The sequence below is a fragment of the Oryctolagus cuniculus genome, chromosome 17 (assembly GCF_051225735.1).
Source record: "Oryctolagus cuniculus isolate XC-2025 breed Fujian yellow rabbit chromosome 17, ASM5122573v1, whole genome shotgun sequence".
NCBI lineage: Eukaryota > Metazoa > Chordata > Mammalia > Lagomorpha > Leporidae > Oryctolagus > Oryctolagus cuniculus.
Window position 1 is genome coordinate 41,785,212 of NC_142883.1, and position 18,427 is coordinate 41,803,638.

At 40.1% G+C, this 18,427-nt stretch overlaps 1 protein-coding gene across 12 annotated transcripts in view; it reads right to left on the reverse strand.

Moving 5' to 3' along the window:
• Positions 1-4,853: 4,853 nt before the first annotated feature.
• Positions 4,854-18,427, reverse strand: part of RHOT1 (ras homolog family member T1) — a 91,129-nt gene continuing 77,555 nt past the window's right edge. For 4 of the 12 annotated variants that reach the window (XM_051824631.3, XM_051824630.3, XM_089317427.1 and 1 more), the window contains 2 exons: positions 7,416-7,559; positions 4,854-5,965 (listed from right to left, as the gene is read on the reverse strand). In XM_051824631.3, coding sequence (XP_051680591.1) covers positions 5,848-5,965; positions 7,416-7,559 — 262 coding nt within the window. In that variant the 3' untranslated portion in view covers positions 4,854-5,847. Of the gene's footprint in view, positions 5,966-7,415; positions 7,560-17,882; positions 17,993-18,427 lie in introns of those variants that run through there. The other 8 variants (XM_051824636.3, XM_051824632.3, XM_051824634.3 and 5 more) reach the window with 4 other exon arrangements.

The following is an 18,427-nucleotide window of genomic DNA, read 5'->3' on the forward strand; positions in this document are numbered from 1 at the left end:
TACCAGACCACCGAGCCGCTGTGAACCACTGGGTCAGAAAACATGAAAACCCAAACACCAGCTGCATGGCCAGAATGTTTACATATGCACAAACCATTTCTACGAGATTTTTAAATTCTTCCTGGAACTGTAGCTTTCCAAATGCCAAAATAATCAGGTAACATTTTTAATGACTAGTAAACACTGCTGTGTCAATTTCTGTACAGCCACTGAGCCAAGAAGGACTTCTATATTTTAAATGGGTAAGAAAAACCAAGGGGCCGGCGCTGGGGTGTAGCAGGTAAAGCTGCTACCTGCAGCACCAGCATCCCATATGCGCCCGGGTTTGGGTCCCGGCTGCTCCTCTTCCACTCCAGCTCTCTGCTACGGCCTGGGAAAGCAGTAGAAGATGGTCCAAGTCCTTGGGTCCCTGTACCAACATGAGAGATTGGAAGAAGCTCCTGGCTCCTGGATTTGGATCAGCTCAGCTCCATTGTGGCCACATGGGGAATGAACCAGCAAATGGAAGACCTCTGTCTCACACTCTGCCTTTGCCTCTCTGCCTTTCAAATAAATAAATCAATCTTAAAAAAGAAAAATCAAGGAGCTGGCACTATGGCCTAATGCATTGAGCCACCATCAGTAGGGTTGGCATCCCATTTGGGCACCGGTTCGAGTCCTGGCTGATCCACTTCTGATCCAGCTCTCTGAAAACACACCTGGGAGAGCAGCAGATGGCCCAACTGCTTGGGCCCCTTCACCCACATAAGAGACCCAGGGGAGGCTCCTGGCTCCTGGCTTTGGCCTTGCCCAGCCCTGGTTTTGTGGTCATTTGGGGAGTGAACCAGAGGGTGGAAGATCTCTCTCTCTCTCTGCCTCTCCCTCTCTGTAACTCAAGTAAATAAGCCATAAACAAAATTTAAAAATAAAAATATTTTGTGGTACATAATGATGTGAAATTCAAATTTCAGGGTTCCTAAATAAAGCTTTACTAGAATGTTTTCATATTCTATGTTTACATATCATCTATGGCTGCTTTCATATTATGACAGAGTTGAGTAGTTGTGAAAGTCTCAAATATTCACTATCTTGACCTTTAAAGTTTTCAATCTGTGAGTTCAACCACAGCATATATACCCATATAATTCTGTAATATATATATGTATGTATATTATATGTTGTGGTCATTTAGGGAGTGAACCAGTGGATGGAAGATCTCTCTCCCTTTCTGTACCTCTTTCAATTAAATAAACCTTTAAAAAAAAGGCTGGGGGCTCACGCTGTAGTATAGCAGGTCAAGCCGCTGCCTACAATGCTAACATCCCATATGGGCATTAGTTGGAGTGCTTACTGTTCTACTTCCAGTCCAGCTCCTGCCTAGGAAAGCAACAGAGGATGGCCCAAGTCCTTGGGCCCCTGAACCCATGTGGGAGACCCAAATGAAGCTCCTGGCTTTGGTTTGGCCCAGCCCTGGCCATTGAGGCCATCTGAAGAGTGAACCAACAGATGGAAGATCTCTCTCATTCTCTCTGTAACTCTGTCTTTCAAATAAATAAATCTTAAAAAAAAAAAAATGCTCAAAGACAAAAATGATGTTCTTACATGAAATTTCTTCAACACATGAAGGTCATATTGGCAAAGCCCCCTTTTGTATATGAAGCTGACATTCTGCTTCCAAATCCCTACGCAATGGCAATTTCCCAGTTTCCCTGTAGGACTTCTGCAACTGTCTGTGCTAAAGGCAGAGAAGGAAGGGGAGTTCAGGCTGGTAGTGAAGATGCCCGTGTCCCCGTCAGAGTGTGTGGGTTTGATTTCCCAGCTCCGACTTCTGCCTCCAGCTTCCTACCAATGCAGACCCGGGGAGACAGCAGGGATGGTTCAAGTAACTGGGCTCTTGTCACCCACAGGGGAGACCTAAATGGAGTTTCCAGCTGCCAGTCTGAGTTTCCAGTTTGTCAGTCTGGCCTCAGCCCTGCCTTGGCAGTTATGGAATTTGGGAAGTGAACCAGCAGATAACAGCATGCTCTGTTTGTCTCTCTGCTTCTCAAATAAAAAAAAAATTTTTTTAATGAAACCTACAGAGCAAAATACTGTTACTGGAAAACACAGCTAGGAACCAGAATGGCACTGTGAAGTCAGGAAGTGTTTCCTACTGATGTAAAAAAGCTCTCCCTCTAGTAAGGTGTCCAGACTTTCTGAACCCAAAATAACTAAGACAGACAAGTCTGAGTGTGTCATGGGAGTGAGGAAACAGTTTTTGAAATTGGGACACACTTCAGAAATCTGAGATACCAAACTGTGATACTCACAGGTCAGAGACATCACAGAGCTAAAGGCCAAACAGGAAACAGACATTAACTCTCACTGAGAGTTAGAGAGACAAGAAGTACTTACAACCTTAGGGGTTTAAAAAGTGGGTTACTGGACTGGGAATCTGGGGATCAAGGCATTTGAAAGGTCGGGCTTCCTGTGGGGAACATGATCGTACTGTGAACACTAAATTCAGCGTCTTGAAGTGTGGTGCTTCTCAAAAAGCACTTACTCCCAAATCACCTTCCTGAAAACACAGACTGTTAAAAATACGACGCCAGGGGGCCGGTGCTGTGGCACAGTGGATTAAAGCCCCAGACCGCAGCGCCGGCATCCCACATGGGCACCGGTTCTAGTCCCAGCTGCTCCTTTTCCAATCCAGCTCTCTGCTATGGCCTGGGAAAGTAGTATAAGATGACCCAAGTCCTTGGGCCCCAACACCCACGAGGGAGACCTGAACCGAATTCCCAGCTCTTGGCTTTGGACCAGTCTAGCTTTAGCTGTCGTGGACATCTGGGGAGCGAACTAGCAAATGGGAGTTCTCTCTCTGCATCTCAAATTTTGAAAAAAGGCACCTTTATAATTACTTTTTTTTAAAAAGATTTATTTATTTGAAAGGCAGAGTTACAGAGAGGAGAGAGAGAGAGAGAGAGAGAGAGATAAGCTCTCCCACTCCCTGGTTCACTCCCTAAATGGCCACAATGACCAGGGCTGGGCCAGGCCCAGGCCAGAAGCCAGGAGCTTAATCCAGATCTCCCATGTAGGTGCAGGGTCCCAAGTATTTTGGCCATCTTCCACAGCTTCTCCAGGCACGTTAGCAGGAGCTGGACTGAACTGGAGCAGCAAGGACTGAAGCCAGAGCTCAAATGGGATATTGGTGTTGCAGGCAGTGGCTTAACTCACTGAGCCACGATGCTGACCCCCATACTGACTTTTTACTGCTGAGTTCAGACAAAAGGGCATCAAAGCTAACCTCAGCTGCACTCTGAGGGCCCAGTGAGGGAAGATTTATGCTCTACCAAAGAACCCGAACCATTTCTTGTGTTTTTTCTCTGCTATTTATTATTCACTGCCTTCCCTTCGGAAAGTCTTCATTTCTCTCACAACCGGCTCATCGGTGTATTTCTTCTTTGGTGTCTCTCTCTAACTGGTTGATGTTAGATAGCCTCAGTCCCATTTTTTTTCATAGGCTCGTTCAGAATGGTTGATTACATGCTCCCCAAGTGGAGCAGCCAGGACTTGAACTGGTGCCCAAATGGGATCCCAGCACCACAGGTGGTGGCTTTACCTGCTACCCCTAGCACCAGCCCCCAGCTTCCTATTAATGCAGAATATGAGAGGCAGTGGTGACAGTCCAAGTAACTGGGTCCCTGTCACTGACACAGGAGACCCAGATTGAGCTCCCAACCCCTGCCTTTGGCCTCCAGTTCCAGGCTACGTGGGTATTTGGGAAGTGAGCTAGGGAAGAGAGAGCTATCCTTCTTTGTCTCTCTGCCTTTAAATTAAAAAAAAAATTGATATAAAAAGATAATACAATTGGTATAAAGCGAAGATTTCCTTTTGATTCTCAGGTTCCTATTTTCCTAATTTTTTTCTTAGTATTCTTACAGCTTGCATCTTCCGAGCAAATTGTTAAAGCCAGAACAAGCTTATTACTATATATTCCCAGATTAACTAGTCTCTTAAGTGGATGTGAAATAAACAAAAATATCCACATGAGCTTACATGTTGCGGAGCAGAAAGCAGCAAGCCTGCCTCTGAGCACCTGTCTCCCCGGGACTGATCTTCCAGAGAGGAAGGCAGCTGCCGGGGGACTCCTTGAGAGTAGGTCTAAGACAGCGCAGCCCAGTCTGCCTTCATGTGAATTAAAGACAATTAAATTTCCAATGAAAAGGCCAAGACACACCACTTTCCCCTCACAGCAAACGGCCTTTTACCCTCTGTTTCTCACAAGCACAGCAATTTATGAGGCATATTAGTTAAAGCAGTATTTCAGTCAAAACAAAAGAGAACTTGGACAGACAATCAACTGTTATTCAAAGCCAAGTAACTGATAGAAATTTGTTGAATAAATGGGAAATTCTCAAAAACTAATAAAAATAAGGAGTCACCAGATTTTTGCTTAATTTCCCTCAAATTTAGGGAGAAAATTGGGGGGAGGGGAGGTTGCTGGATGGGAACTGAGAAGTATGTAAATAAATATGGTACTTACTGTTTTACAGGATTTTAGAGTAAGTAAGTCTGTTACTAGTTGCTCAAAAAGTGTGACCTTGGGGAAAAAAATGTCCCTCAAAACCACAAAGGAAAACAACACGTTAAAGGAGAAAAAAAAGCAAATGAACACAGGAGAAACCACACTCCTGAGGTCCGTGTAGGAGTCAACACTTGGCCTTTTCTAAAAATAGATTCCCCTACAGTTTTAAAATAGCTCTTCTTTTATACACTTAAATCACACTGGACTTCTTTCCTAATGAGTATTATTAATATGTTGAAAAAATAATTTTCACAGGACTTGATTCACATCTGCACTGAAATATTTACTTTATAAGACAAAAAACTCAAGATCACAGTACACAGCAGTTATTTATTTAAATACTTGAAAAGGTCAATGATGGAAAAAATAGGTTTATCGTGAGAGTTTATATTCATTAGATTTATCATTTAAAAAAGTGCTGTCTCTTGGTTATCCTAGCCAGATATAGAACACTTGATGACACATGCAGCTACTGTAATATACTATAATAGACACAGCCATCACAGAATGATTTACACTTTGGGAGGAAATTCAACAGTAGTAAGGGCAACTGTTTATTTAAACTAAAAACATTGATAATATACAAATTGTTTTTCTCATTTGATTGAAAGGGCTATAAAATTTCAACGTACTGACAGACAAAGCAACATAATCACATAGTTAACGTCTCTGCTAACTGCTTTTACCTTACTTCTTCCTTAAAGGAGAGCCACGTACTCAGCTATACAATGCTCTAGACTGCGCGATGGCTTCACGGCTGACCCGCCACAAGTGGATGAAGGAAAGCTGTGTTGGTAAGCTGACACTGACTTGCGTGTTTTTAAAAATGGAGAGAAAAATGGCAAATTGTGCCCAATGTACTTATAGAACCAAAGAATCATTCTGACTCTGTGTAAATGTAAAATAAATAAGTGATCCATCAGTAAATCAATCTCTGGGCTGACTTAAACCTAGGAGAGTGAGCCAAGTGGGCACTAGTAATACCTTGGAGAAATGTCTAGAAACATCGTTTCTAGATCTCAGTTTGGGAGACCATATCTTGCCTGAATATGTACATTATTTACAAAATATTCCCTTTTGGCCTCTGAAATACAGCCATTTTAGTCTGACTGCTAAGCTATTTTCTTCCCATATACTAGCTAATACTGCAGTTATAACTATCATTAAAATACTCTTATGCATGAATTACAAATATTAATAAAGTAACTCTGCATGTATAAATATCTCAATATTTCTAGCAGAATTTAAAGCATTCAGAATGTACATAAAAGTATTTGTTTTTGGTAGGGCCAGTAATTTTTTAATCATCGCTGTTTCAATAATGCTTTGTACATAGCAAAGCCCAAAACTGCAAAAACAGTAGCACCAAAACTTGCTCGAAGCCAAAACGTGGAGCTCTTGAGGTCAGCTTGTGTCACGTGCCTGTAGTCAGAAAATATAATTAATATTTAAAACATGATTAGAATGAAAACTTTTCACTAGTCATAACAGTCTACTTTTAGGGAAGTATTAGCACACTTGTCAGGCTAATTGCATACAGTAATGCTTACCAAAAACATTTATCAGTATAGCCATGTGTACATTGCTAAACCATTACCTTAGGAAAATGACATAAAGCAGACATTAATACAGACAAATGTCTTTGCAATTAGCTATTACTTGGGAATAGACATGTAAAATTTTATACATTTTCTTTGTATGGGAAATAAAGAAGACAAATCAACCCATTACTTTTAATACCACTACTGTCCTTCAAAATGAGAATCGGGGCTGAAATCTCACATTTGTGAGGGTCACATCCGTGGAACTTAACATAATGTGCAATCTCCTGTCCCCAGGAACAAGAAGCTATCTTGTAAGCAGTTCAGCGACAAGTGACAATACTTTTCTAAGAGCAATAATTAAAGTCAACTTTGGAAACATTGAACCCCCACAAAATTTACCAAAAAAATCCCAAAGGGGATAGGAAGATTTGTCAGTGTGCATTAATTTGGTTACTGCTAATTAAAGAGAAAAAAACAAACAAACAAAAAAAAAACACCAAAGCCCTTGGTGTTAGTGAGACAGGCAGTGAAAATAGTACCAACCAAAGGACACAATGTAACATGATGGAATGAAAGGTAAAGACATAAAAGAAATCAGAATATGCATGACAAGAACAGGGCCAGCCTGGACCACAGACTGAGTCTGTGAGCATGCTCAGTTAATAACACTGCCAAGCGCCCTTGAGTCTCAAGTATGACAGCTTACCAGGAAGAGGATAAAGCCTTGAAGGAAAGGTTGCAACATTTTATTCAAGTGCCACTGAAGTCTCAGTTAAGTAAACACAACTGACATGATGTAGAAAACTTAACAGAATTAAGAGCTTAGAGAAACTGTCTAGTTTATTAGGTTATTTTACAACTAGGTTAAACAGATTTGAAGAAAAGTCACATGCCATTAAAAGACCAACACATTGGCATATGCAAAAGAATTAAGAGCCAAGAACTCAGATTGTACAAAACTACTTTGCCTCCGGACAAGTTCCAGCAGATCATATATTATCACCAAATGCAACCTGTAAATGTCCAGAATCAAAAGCCAGAACACAAGCCAGAGTGCTCCATGCTTATTACCACGGCAAAGCTACACACAGCACTCAAATCTCTCATCCTCACCAGTTTCTATTTAAAAAAAAAAATCACTCTTCACATAAGTATATTTTACAAACCAAAGTGATAATATCAGTTCTTTCCACCTTGCAAGTTAGTTATTCCAACAGGCAATGTTTTATTTAAACAAACAAACAAAAAGGTTAGGGAAGAAAATGCTTCAGTTTCTCTGGTTGGAAAAATTCCAACAAGGACAACTCATTGGTTGTGGGAAATGTTACCTGGCTTCAAGAAAAAGTGGGCCATGAGATGACTCCATGAAGATGGAATCTTCTACAGAGCTGACGGCGTGCACCTGGTGAGTAATACTGCTTTCGTCGTCTGCTAACAGCATGGCACCCCACTCAGCTACCCGGGCTCTTAACCTTTTATACACATGCACAGTTTGCAGTTCACAGCAGAACTCACAAAATAACATCTATCCATTAAACATCCCACATATAAATTCAGTTGCCACCCTATATGATATATCTCATGCTTTCCATATTTAAAATAAACATATTCTATAGCAAATTGCCAAACTTAAAAAAAAAAAAACTACAGGGCTCTTTTAAAACAGTCACACACTGGACAAGGAGACCTAAAACTATGGCATATGTTCTCTATGAACCCCTTTGAGGCTGGTCGTGGGACATCTTGCACACTCAAAGTCCTGCGAGACAAACACCACAAGCCAGCTCCTAACAACATGTGGTAGCCATACATTTTCATTTGAAATGAGATTAACAACTACTGGTCATGAAATTTCTAGATGCTAATTATTAACTTCAGACTGTCAAAAACTCCACATATACACCTATGGAAAACCAAAACTGCACGGGCCTGTGGTGAGAGTTAACAGTACAACTGCAAGTCAAAGTGAGAGCCTGGGCTGACAGAGCATCAGAGCTTCTGCCTCAGCTCTAGTCTCCCTGTGAGTTTCACGCAGCTTGATGAAGGGTTCAGTTTTGTTTTGTAAATTTTACATTTGTTCTTTAACTTACGGGGAGAAAGGAATTAGGATTAAGGCTAGCCATGATCACGTGAAAATCACTCAAAACAATTTCTCATAAGTATTCTTTAACTATGGAAGTTCCACATAGCTCACTCCGTTGTATTGTAAGAATTACTGTTCATGAAATAATATATTCTGACTTTATTGCTTAGTTTTCTTTGGCATTTCAAGGCAGTAATTATTATTTTCCCCAAGCAATAGCATAGCTTCAACAGATAAAATACAACTACCTATTAACATAAAAGAAACAATAAAAATACATACATGCTCAACATTTTGCTAGTTTAAAACTCAAGGCAACTACTAACTCATAAAATATCTTTGAATGGCTATATCAATGTTACAGTAGTTATTTAAGACACTTTCAGACATGAAAAGCTACTTAGAAAATTATTTTATGTCTTTACCATGTGCATTTAAAAACTGCACGACCAGGCTCTATTATAAGACAGGAAAGTATTTATAATGGATGGCACCCTTGCCATTGCTTAGCTCACTGACACCACCTGAACAGAGAACAGTGTGATCTGATTTGTGTTCTCTAAGTACCAAAAACTGATTCATGTTTGTCATTTCAGGCCTCAGAGGCGGAGTAATAGACCCATAAAGCTGCTTCCTAGCTTATTTCTAAACTCAAGCAGAAATAATTCCTCCACAATTCAAAAGCATAAATCTTTCTAAATGACTCATATGAAATATCATCTTAGAATAAATTATAATAGCTCACAGCATAGTTTCTATTTATTTTAAAAGTTTTCCTTTTGCCTATAAAAAAGGAACTACTCAGGGCAGGTACTAAGCTTAGTGCTCAAGCTATCAGCATCTCACATCTGAATGCCTGGGTGTGATTCCCAGCTCTGGCTCCTGACTCCAACTTCTTAGTAACACAGGCCCTGGGAGGCAGCAGTCCCGATTGAAATAAAAGGGTTCCTGCCATCACTGTGCACTTGCTCCCCATGTAGGACCTCTGTCCTTAATGTGTTGTACTGTGAGAATTAACGGTAAAACTAGTCTTCAAACAGTATTTTATACTTTGTGTGTCTGTGTGGGTGCAAACTGTTGAAATCTTTACTCAGTATAGAGTTGGTCTTCCATATATAAAGATAATTAAAAATGAATCTTGATGAAGAATGGGATGGCAGATGGAGTAGGAGTGGGAGGGCGGGTATGGGGGGAAGAACCACTATATTCCTAAAACTGTACCTATGAAATTTATATTTATTAAATAAAATCTTTCTTTAAAAAAAAAAAAAAAGAGTTCCTGCCAACTACAACTACATGGCAGACCTGGACTGAGTTGCCTGTTCCTGGCTTTGACCCAGCCCAGTACCAGGCATCTGGAAAACAGCTCAGTGGTTGGGAGCATTCTCTGTGTATATATCTGTGTCCTACAGAAGGAAGGAAGGGTGGAAGAGTGGGAGGGAGGAAGGGAAGGAGGGAGGAAAAAAGAAAAGGAAAAGAGGAAGCAATAGGCGTATATGTTCATTAGAAAATACACGGGTGCCACTTCCTATCTCAGCTGCTTTACTTCTGATCCAGCTCCTTCCTAATTAGCCTTGGAAAGCAGCAAAGAACGGCCAAAGTGTTTGGGTCCCTGCAGATAGGGAAGAACTGGATGAAGCTCCTGGTTCCTGACTTTGGCTTGGTCTGGCCCAGCCCTGACCTTTGCAGCCATCTGGGGAGTGAGCCAGTAGATTGAAGATCTCTCTGTCTCTCCTCCCTGACTCTGCCTCGGCTCTGTCACTCTGCTTTTCAAATTACAAAAACAAGTATTTAAAAAAATAAAATATATAGAAAATTGGGGTTGGCATCGTGGTACATATTAAGCTGCTCCCTCCAACACTGGCATTTCAAATGAACATTCATTCAAGTCCCAGTTGCTCCACTTCTAATCTAGTTTCCTACTAATGTGCCTGGGAAAGCAGTAAAGAATGGCTCATGTGTTTGGGGCCTTGCCACACACATTGGAGGTTCCAGACTCCTGGTTTCTACCTGGTTCAGCACCAGCCATTGCAACCCCCTGAGGATTCAACCAGCAGGTGGAAGATCAATCAATCTCTCTCCCCACCCCCCCATCTCTTCCTCCCTCTCTCTGTAACTCTGCTTTTCAAATAAATAAATCTTTTTTAAAGAGAAAATATATAGAAAATAAAGCAAAGCAGGAAGAAAAATTCACTGAATCCTGTCTTCGAAGGTAATGAATTGAAATTCAGGTATTTCCTTTTAGACTTCCTCTATGTCCCTTCCCCCACCTCCCCCACTTTTTTTTCAAAGGCAGAATGACAGAAAAGGGGAGAAAGGGAAAGAGAGCAAGGGAACTATTCCATCTGCTAGTTCACTCCCCAAATGCTTTTTTTTTTTTTTTTTTGACAGGCAAAGTTAGACAGTGAGAGAGAGAGAGAAAGGTCTTCCTTCCATTGGTTCACCCCCCAAATGGCTGCTATGGCCGTGCACTGTGCTGATCCGAAGCCAGGAGCCAGGTGCCTCCTCCTGGTCTCCCATGCGGGTGCAAGAGGAGCAACCAGGACAGAATCCGGTGCCCCGACCAGGACTAGAACCCGGGGTGCCAGCGCTGCAGGCGGAGGATTAGCCTAGTGAGCCACGGCACTGGCCCCCCAAATGCTTTCAACAGTAGGTAAAGCTGGGCCAGCTCAATGTCAGAAATCAAGAACTGCATTCAGGTCTCCCACATGGTCAGGATCACATGCTGCCTCCCAAGCACATTAGCAGGAAGCTAGATTGAAAGTAGTTGTGGGACTTCATCCCAGGATCTCTGATATGGGATGTAGGATCTTAAGAGGCAGCTTAGGGGCTAGCGCCTTGGCCTATCGGGTAAAGCCGATGCCTGCAGTGCTGGCATCCCATACGGGCACCAGTTCAAGTTGAGGATGCTCCACTTCCAATCTAGCTCTCTGCTATGGCCTGGGAAACCAGCAGAAGATGGCCCAAGCCCTTGGGCCCCTGCACCCACGTGGGAGATCTGGAAGAAGCTCCTGGCTTCAAATCGGTTCAGCTGCCGCTATTGGGGAGTGAACCAGCAGTCCTCTCTCTTTGTTTCTGCATAATACTGCCTTTCAAATAAAAAAATAGATTTTTCTCTACATGTAGTATATATTCCTTACGGTAGGCTTCCTGGAAATGAATATTACAGGGTTAATTTTTTTTTTTTTACAAATACATCAGAATCACCAAATTTTCCTATTCTGTGTGAAATATCATTTTGTTTAGCAGTGTCTTTTTTTAGAACATAAGAAATAATGACTAAGTGTTGGAAGATAACCCTAATTAATCCTTTGCAGCTTGTCAGAGCTTTCCAGTTCTTGTGTGAAAACTCCTGAGTCTGGGTTACTGGCTTTCTGGCTTAGAAGTACCGAAGGCACTTATGGATATCTGCTGTCAAGCGCTCTCTGACACATGTGTGGGGCCACCCAATGTATCTGCACTTGGGTATTATGAGGGTACTCAAAAGATGGAATTAAAAGATAGGCTTGTTTTGGTTCAAAACAAAACATTTTTGAAATCCATGCACAGTTTATTCATAACATGCATTTTCCATCAACTTTTTGAAGACTCCCTCATGTTAAACAGCTACTTAATGCAGGGAGAAGAAAATGTCAAAATTCACGCAATAAAGAGTGAAATGAAGAACTGTTTGTGTGAACAATCACACAGCATATAAAGGTGACCAAGATTCCCATATATCCTTGCACTGAATACCTTAAAGAAGGCAAAAAACAAAAACAAAAACAAAAAACAAAAAAACAAAAACCTGCTCTTGATTCATTCTGCAATTTATGGTGAATATAAAAACATGAATTATCAGCTCAATGTTTTTAATCAATAGTAAATTAAGGGAATGCTATCAATCATAATATTTAGAAACATAAAATATCAAATTCTAAAGGGCCAAAGGGAATTAAATCCATTCTAGCTATTTCAGAATAGGGTATTTTTAACACTCTGGTTGAAATTATTTTTTATAATCTGTGACAAGACTTCATGTCCTGAGTATTAGAACTACACTGCAGGGAAGGAGCTTGGTCTAACAGTGAAGATGCTGGTCGAGATGTCTGCATTCTGCATCAGAGGGCCTGGGTTTGAAGTTCCAGCTCAGGCTCCTGACTCCAGCTTTCAACTAACCAGACACTTGGAGGCAGCATTGATAGCTCTAGTTGTTGGGTTCCTGCCCTAGATTAAGGTCTTGGCTTCCAGCTTTGTACTGGCCCAGTTCTGGCTGTTGTAGCCCTTTGGGGAATGATTAAGTGGATAGCACCTCTGTCTGTCTGTCCTTCTTAGTCTCCCAAATAAATAAAATGTCAGATGTATTTTTAAAACTATATTATAGAGACCTACATCTACAAAAATCAGAATTTGAGGAAGAGGATGAATTCAGCTAGATAATCCATTAGCCTTCTCTTAAACTGCAGGGTATTATGCAGAGGAAAGGTTAAGTTCAACAGAACATATTGAAAAGCAACAAAGCTAAGAGACTTCACTCAGAGCAGCTCCACCCAGAGAGCTAATTTAATCAAATTACCTACATAGCATCTCAGAAACCACTTAGACTTTTCTATTTTTCATTCTTCTTATCTAGTCCTTTTTGTCCTTTCCCCACATAAATCAGAGGTATACAAATGTACTAATATGAACGGTCTTCTATTTTTATGACTCTATCCAAATGTACATCTCAGGTATGAATTTTTAAGGTCATACTTTAAAACAGCCAACCAACTGTAATACATGTTCACCTAAAGTTACTAGGGTAGAGTTATCATACACAACTTCTTAAAATTTGCAATTACATATCTCTAGTTGAAAACTGTACTGAGGTCACTATAGTCAAGTTTTCTGTTTTTAAATATTATACTTTTTTTTTTTTTTTAAGTCTTCTGGATCTCTCTGCTTTTACTCCTCAATGTTTCTATCTGGTAAAGTATTTTCTATATTTACTTCCAATAATAGTGCCACTGTAGTTAGTAATATTTTTGCCAGGAGACTGGAGCTTTTCTCAGGTCTCCCACGCAGGTGCAGGGGCCCATGGACTTGGGCCATCTTCTACTGTTTCCTAGGCCATAGCAGAGAGCTGGATCGGATGTGCAGCAGCCAGGACTGGAACTGGTGCCCATATGGGATGCCGGTACTGCAGGCGGTAGCTTTACCTGCTATGCCACAACGCTGGCCCCATTAGTAATATTTTAATAATGACAATTCTTCTGACTGAACTAGTAGGCATGAAATATTTTAACAAGATGTTTCTCAAAATAGGTTAAAAAACCCATACATGTGTAGCAAAGATGAATTTGAATGAAAATCATAAGCAAGCTGTTAACTGAGCATGCCTAAAGAGTAGTATACTTTGGAGAGGACATGAGTGTGCAGCAATGTCAAGAAATGCTTTGTTGGGGCCGCCGCCTGCAGTACCGGCATCCCATACGGGTGCCAGCTCAAGTCCCGGCTGCTCCACTTCTAATCCAGTTCTCTGCTATGGCCTGGGAAAGCAGTGGAAGATGGCCCAGCTCCTTGGGCCCCTGCACTAACATGTTGAGATCTGGAAGAAGCTCCTGGCTCCTGGCTTTGGATTGGTGCAGCTCTGGCCGTGTGACCAACTGGGGAGTGAACCAGCGAACGGAAGACCTCTCCTTCTCTGCCTCTCCTCTCTCTGTGTAACTCTGACTTTCAAATAAATAAATAAATCTTAAAAAAAGAAAAGCTCCGCCAAGCATTAAAGAATCTGGATTTACAGATAATCAGAAACACACAGGAAACACTGCAATACCTCTATATTAATTAGTGACACTTGAAGATCAGATGGGAGAAACTCCACCTTGTCACGTCCTTTAAAACAGTAAACAGCAAAATGTTTTAAATCATGAGCATCAGCAGTAGCTTTTTTTACTGAGAATTTATAACATATACTCTTGTACAATTTTAAATTTATGGGGCCAGCATTGTGGCATGGTAGGTAAAGCCACCGCCAGGAATGCCGGCATCTCATACAGGAGCTGGTTTGTGTCTCAGCTGCTGTTTCCGACCCAGCTCCCTGCTAATGGCCTGGGAAAAGTAGTGGAAAATGGTCCAAGTGTTTGCGCCCCTATCACTGACATGGGAGACCTGCATTAAGCTCCTGGCTCCTGGTTTTGGCCTGGCCCAACCCTGGCCATTGTGGCCATCTAGGGAGTGAACCAGTGGATGGAAGACTTCTCTCTCTCTGTAACTCTTCTAAATAAATCAATTTTTAAAAATAAATAAATAAACATACGACAGCATATACATATTCAAACAACAACCTTGAAAGGACCTTTGTACAAGGAAATATAAACCTTTCATAAGAAACTAAAATACTGGACTTACTTGGAGACAATTATTTTACTATAACATAATTTCCTAGGAACTCTTAGATTTTCAACACCAAACAACCTTAAGCTTTCTGGGAACTTATCCTCTTCATAAAGCAATCATCCTATAAAAAGTAGTGCATTTAGATCTGATGATAGTAAAATCCTTTCTTTATCAAAGGGCTCCTATGTTACATAAGTTTAAACTACATAAAGGAGGAACGTGGGTAATTATTAAAGCAATATGGGTAAATGAAGTGAGTCATTAATGAGTGGTTTAAAATAAATGTCACATATATTCCATTAAAATGCACTAAACAATAGGGTGAAAACACAGTGGTCTCTCATTCCTTTGGGTCTCTATAAATACTCAGTGTGAATTATATAATCTGTTGTCACACTAAAATGCTGCTACTGAACTTAAGAAGTGACATGAACAAATAACTGATTTGGCCAACACAAATAATAAAATGGAATGAAAGAAATCCTAAAACTAAAAGATGCCATCAAAGTAAATGATACCCAAATAATAAAGTGCAACATAAACAATTTTGGTTAAATTATAGGTTAGGAAAGTGTAAGGACTACACATAGAAACCTAACTGGGAAAGAGATCAAGAGGATTAAGAAATGACGAAGCAGCAGACAGATGGAAATGAACACCTAAAGGAAATGAGAAAATTAAAGTTCGCAGCACAACACAACACAGTAATGTCCTCATGAAAAGTTGGAGAGTTCTTAAGTCAGGATAATAAATATTTCCTAAATAAAAATCCTGGGTAGTTCAAACCAACAATCAAGCTCATTCCTACATAATCATTTTATCACTTTCAGATTCAGAAGATATTTAAACATTAAGATGTATTCTAAGGGTGTTTTGCCCCAATTACATTTACAACATTGGAAATGGAAACATTTCCAAGGATTAAAATCATCTGACCATATGTTACTCATCCTCCAAGTGTACTTAAACTCAAATAATTCCAGTTATTCATAAATTATTCCAAAGAAAAACTAAACCTATCCAAAGAGATATAACTACGAAAGAACAAAGTTATATATGAGTTAAATGTATGTGTAATTTAACCCTATTCTCACAAGTTGAATTCAATACATATTCAACTAAATTTGAAATAAAAATTTTTTATCAGCACTTTGTTAAAATATGTAGTATTAGTAAATAAGCTCAATAAAAAAGACTTAATTTTCCTGGTGACAGGAAAAAGAAAAAGTGAGCTTCAGAAATTAACCTATTGAAAATACCTAAACTCACAATCAATTTATAGCACTTTCTTTTTCTAGCACAAAGGACTATGGTCACTGGAAGTATACCAAAGTTTTAAAAAACCTTTTTTTTTTTTTTTAAATAAAATGCATAATATTTAGAAAGGTAGTTAACAGGCAGGTATAATGTTTTATTCATATTGATATTCTGCCCCATGTCATAGGAGTCTCTACCCAATGCAGGTACTTAAATTCAGAACTTTGAATGAATAACTCAAAGTGGGAAGAGGGTGGTGGCAGAGCCAGAAAAAGGCACCTCAAACATGTTATCATGTCTGGTAATAACTTCTATTTCAATGACTGAAATTTCTACAGCCACAATAACATAACATGCTAATTTGAGACTAGCATGTATATATCAATATTTGCCCAATTTAATTCTTTGCAAGCACATAACAGAACTTTTTGCTTAAATAAAAAGAGCAAACCATTTAGAGCAACTGTTCTACAGTCCTGAATGAAACACTAAGCATGGCAGTTCTAATTGCTAAAAACAAAACTCAAGTGGGAGAGCTCCCTACTGAATGAAGCACAGTGAAAAACTTTACTCAACCATTTCTCTGCTTATATAATATTAAGATACGTCTTACACAGCAAACCAACAGGGACCAACCCCCAAGGGCTGCTGAGAGGGCACAGGAAAGGGTGGTCCCACCCTTACCCCACTGGCAGTAACTTTTCCAAACTTCTCATGAGGAAGGTAAAATGTTGGGAGTGGGGCTGGAATGGAGGCATTATCATTCCTTAAATGTCCTCTTTATTTTGTGGCCTCCATTTTCACAACTTTCGGCCATATCCTAAGACTGAGGCTGCAAACTGGGGGCATGTCAATGTCTAATGTTTGCAGATACACTGAGTAGTACTTCTAGATTTTTAAAATTGCTATTCTTTAAATATCAGAAAATTTCACATAAATATCTTAATTTCCAGTCTATTATAGAATCAGAAAACCTGGCAACACCAGGCATGCACAGCAACAAATGGGCAGAGCTAAGGGGTGGCTGCCTCTATTAGACAGGGCCTGCCACAGTCCCTACTTCCCCCGTGTTTCTTATTCTTAGCCACCGTCATTCATTTACATTATCTATCTAGACCCTAGACACCGAGCTTTCGGTCCTCATGCTCCTACCTTGCTTACCTATAAATTTTTGGTAAAGAAACTTCAATATAGAGTCCCTGAAATTCTGCTTCTATCAAATGAATGAGATATTAGCAAGGGTATAGGAGTTCTTTGAGGTACACTGGTTTCCCTATTCATCTTTTTCATTCTCCCCCCTCTTGGTTACCAGATGTCAGCGATGCATGTTGATGCTGACATTATTACCAAATTACTTCCAGTTAATAAGCAGATATGACAAAAATATACTGATTTTTGAGGATGGCTGTAGAGAATAATTTACTATGAGCTAGTACAACCATTTAATGCATATCCAACTTATTTTATTTGGAAGCTGATTTAACCAACCTAGGAATAAAATTATTGAACCTATTATCAGAGAAATAGTCCTTTAGTGGGGTGATATGGGACTTTATCACTTTAGCTCTCTCTCCAATCTCTGGCTTTATGAGTAGTTTGAAAGATAAGACATATTTACAAAATTGCAAATAACACAATGTTGAGAGAGATATATAATGGAACAAGTGACAAAAATAATGTTTGAAATGACTGAGCTAGAACAAATGAATCAAAAAGAAGAATGTGACATTTAATAGAGATATACATCTGCATTTAGATTCAAAGAATCAACTAAAAATGTCAAACACAATTAGGGAGGAGAGGACATCCACCTTCATAGCACTTCATATAAGAAAAGTGGTTTTAATTAACCCAAGAGTGGATGCCAACAGTGGGACAGGGCTGCTAAGAGTTAACTCATGCACTGGACAGGTGCTGTCCTAACTGTGGAACATGACTGCCACTGTCCTGGACTAGCTAGGCCACATTTAGGGCACTACCACCACTAAGAGGTCCTCCGAAAACCAAAAGGGCTTTCAGATGAGGCTAATTGGGAACGATGGGTCATCAGACCGACTAATTTAAGAAAAGCTGAAAGAAATGGGGATGTTCTACCTGGAGAAGAGAAAATTAGGGAAGACATGATGGCCATCTTCAAATGTCTGAAGAATTGCTATGTTGAAGAGGGAGTAGAATAGTCGTGTGTTGATCTAAAGGGCAGAACTAAAACTAAAGGAGAAAAAGTTATAGTGAAACATTTTAGTTTAAAGAAAAAAAAAAGTAAAAACCCTCTCTTTGATGAAGGAAGCCAGCAGCTGGTAAACAGCACTCTCTAAGGCAGGCTTGCAGGAAGGCACTCTAACAGGAGGTCAGGCCAGATGAATTCTACGATTCCCATAATGGAGCTCCTGGACATTGTTTGGTTTGAACTAGCCTTTTGTTTTCTCAGTCAGTCATCATGAGACAATCTGTCTGGGTTCCTACTTTACAAGATGCCACTCAACTTTATCTAAGGAGTGTGCTGATTCTTCCAAAGCGGTCAACTGAGATGGCTACATTCTTATCCCAGAGCTGCTAGTGCTCAAAGGATCAGTGAAACGAAACACTCTTAGAATGCCTTCAAAATCAGTTCTGACTCAGGTAAGAAACCATCTAATGACACAA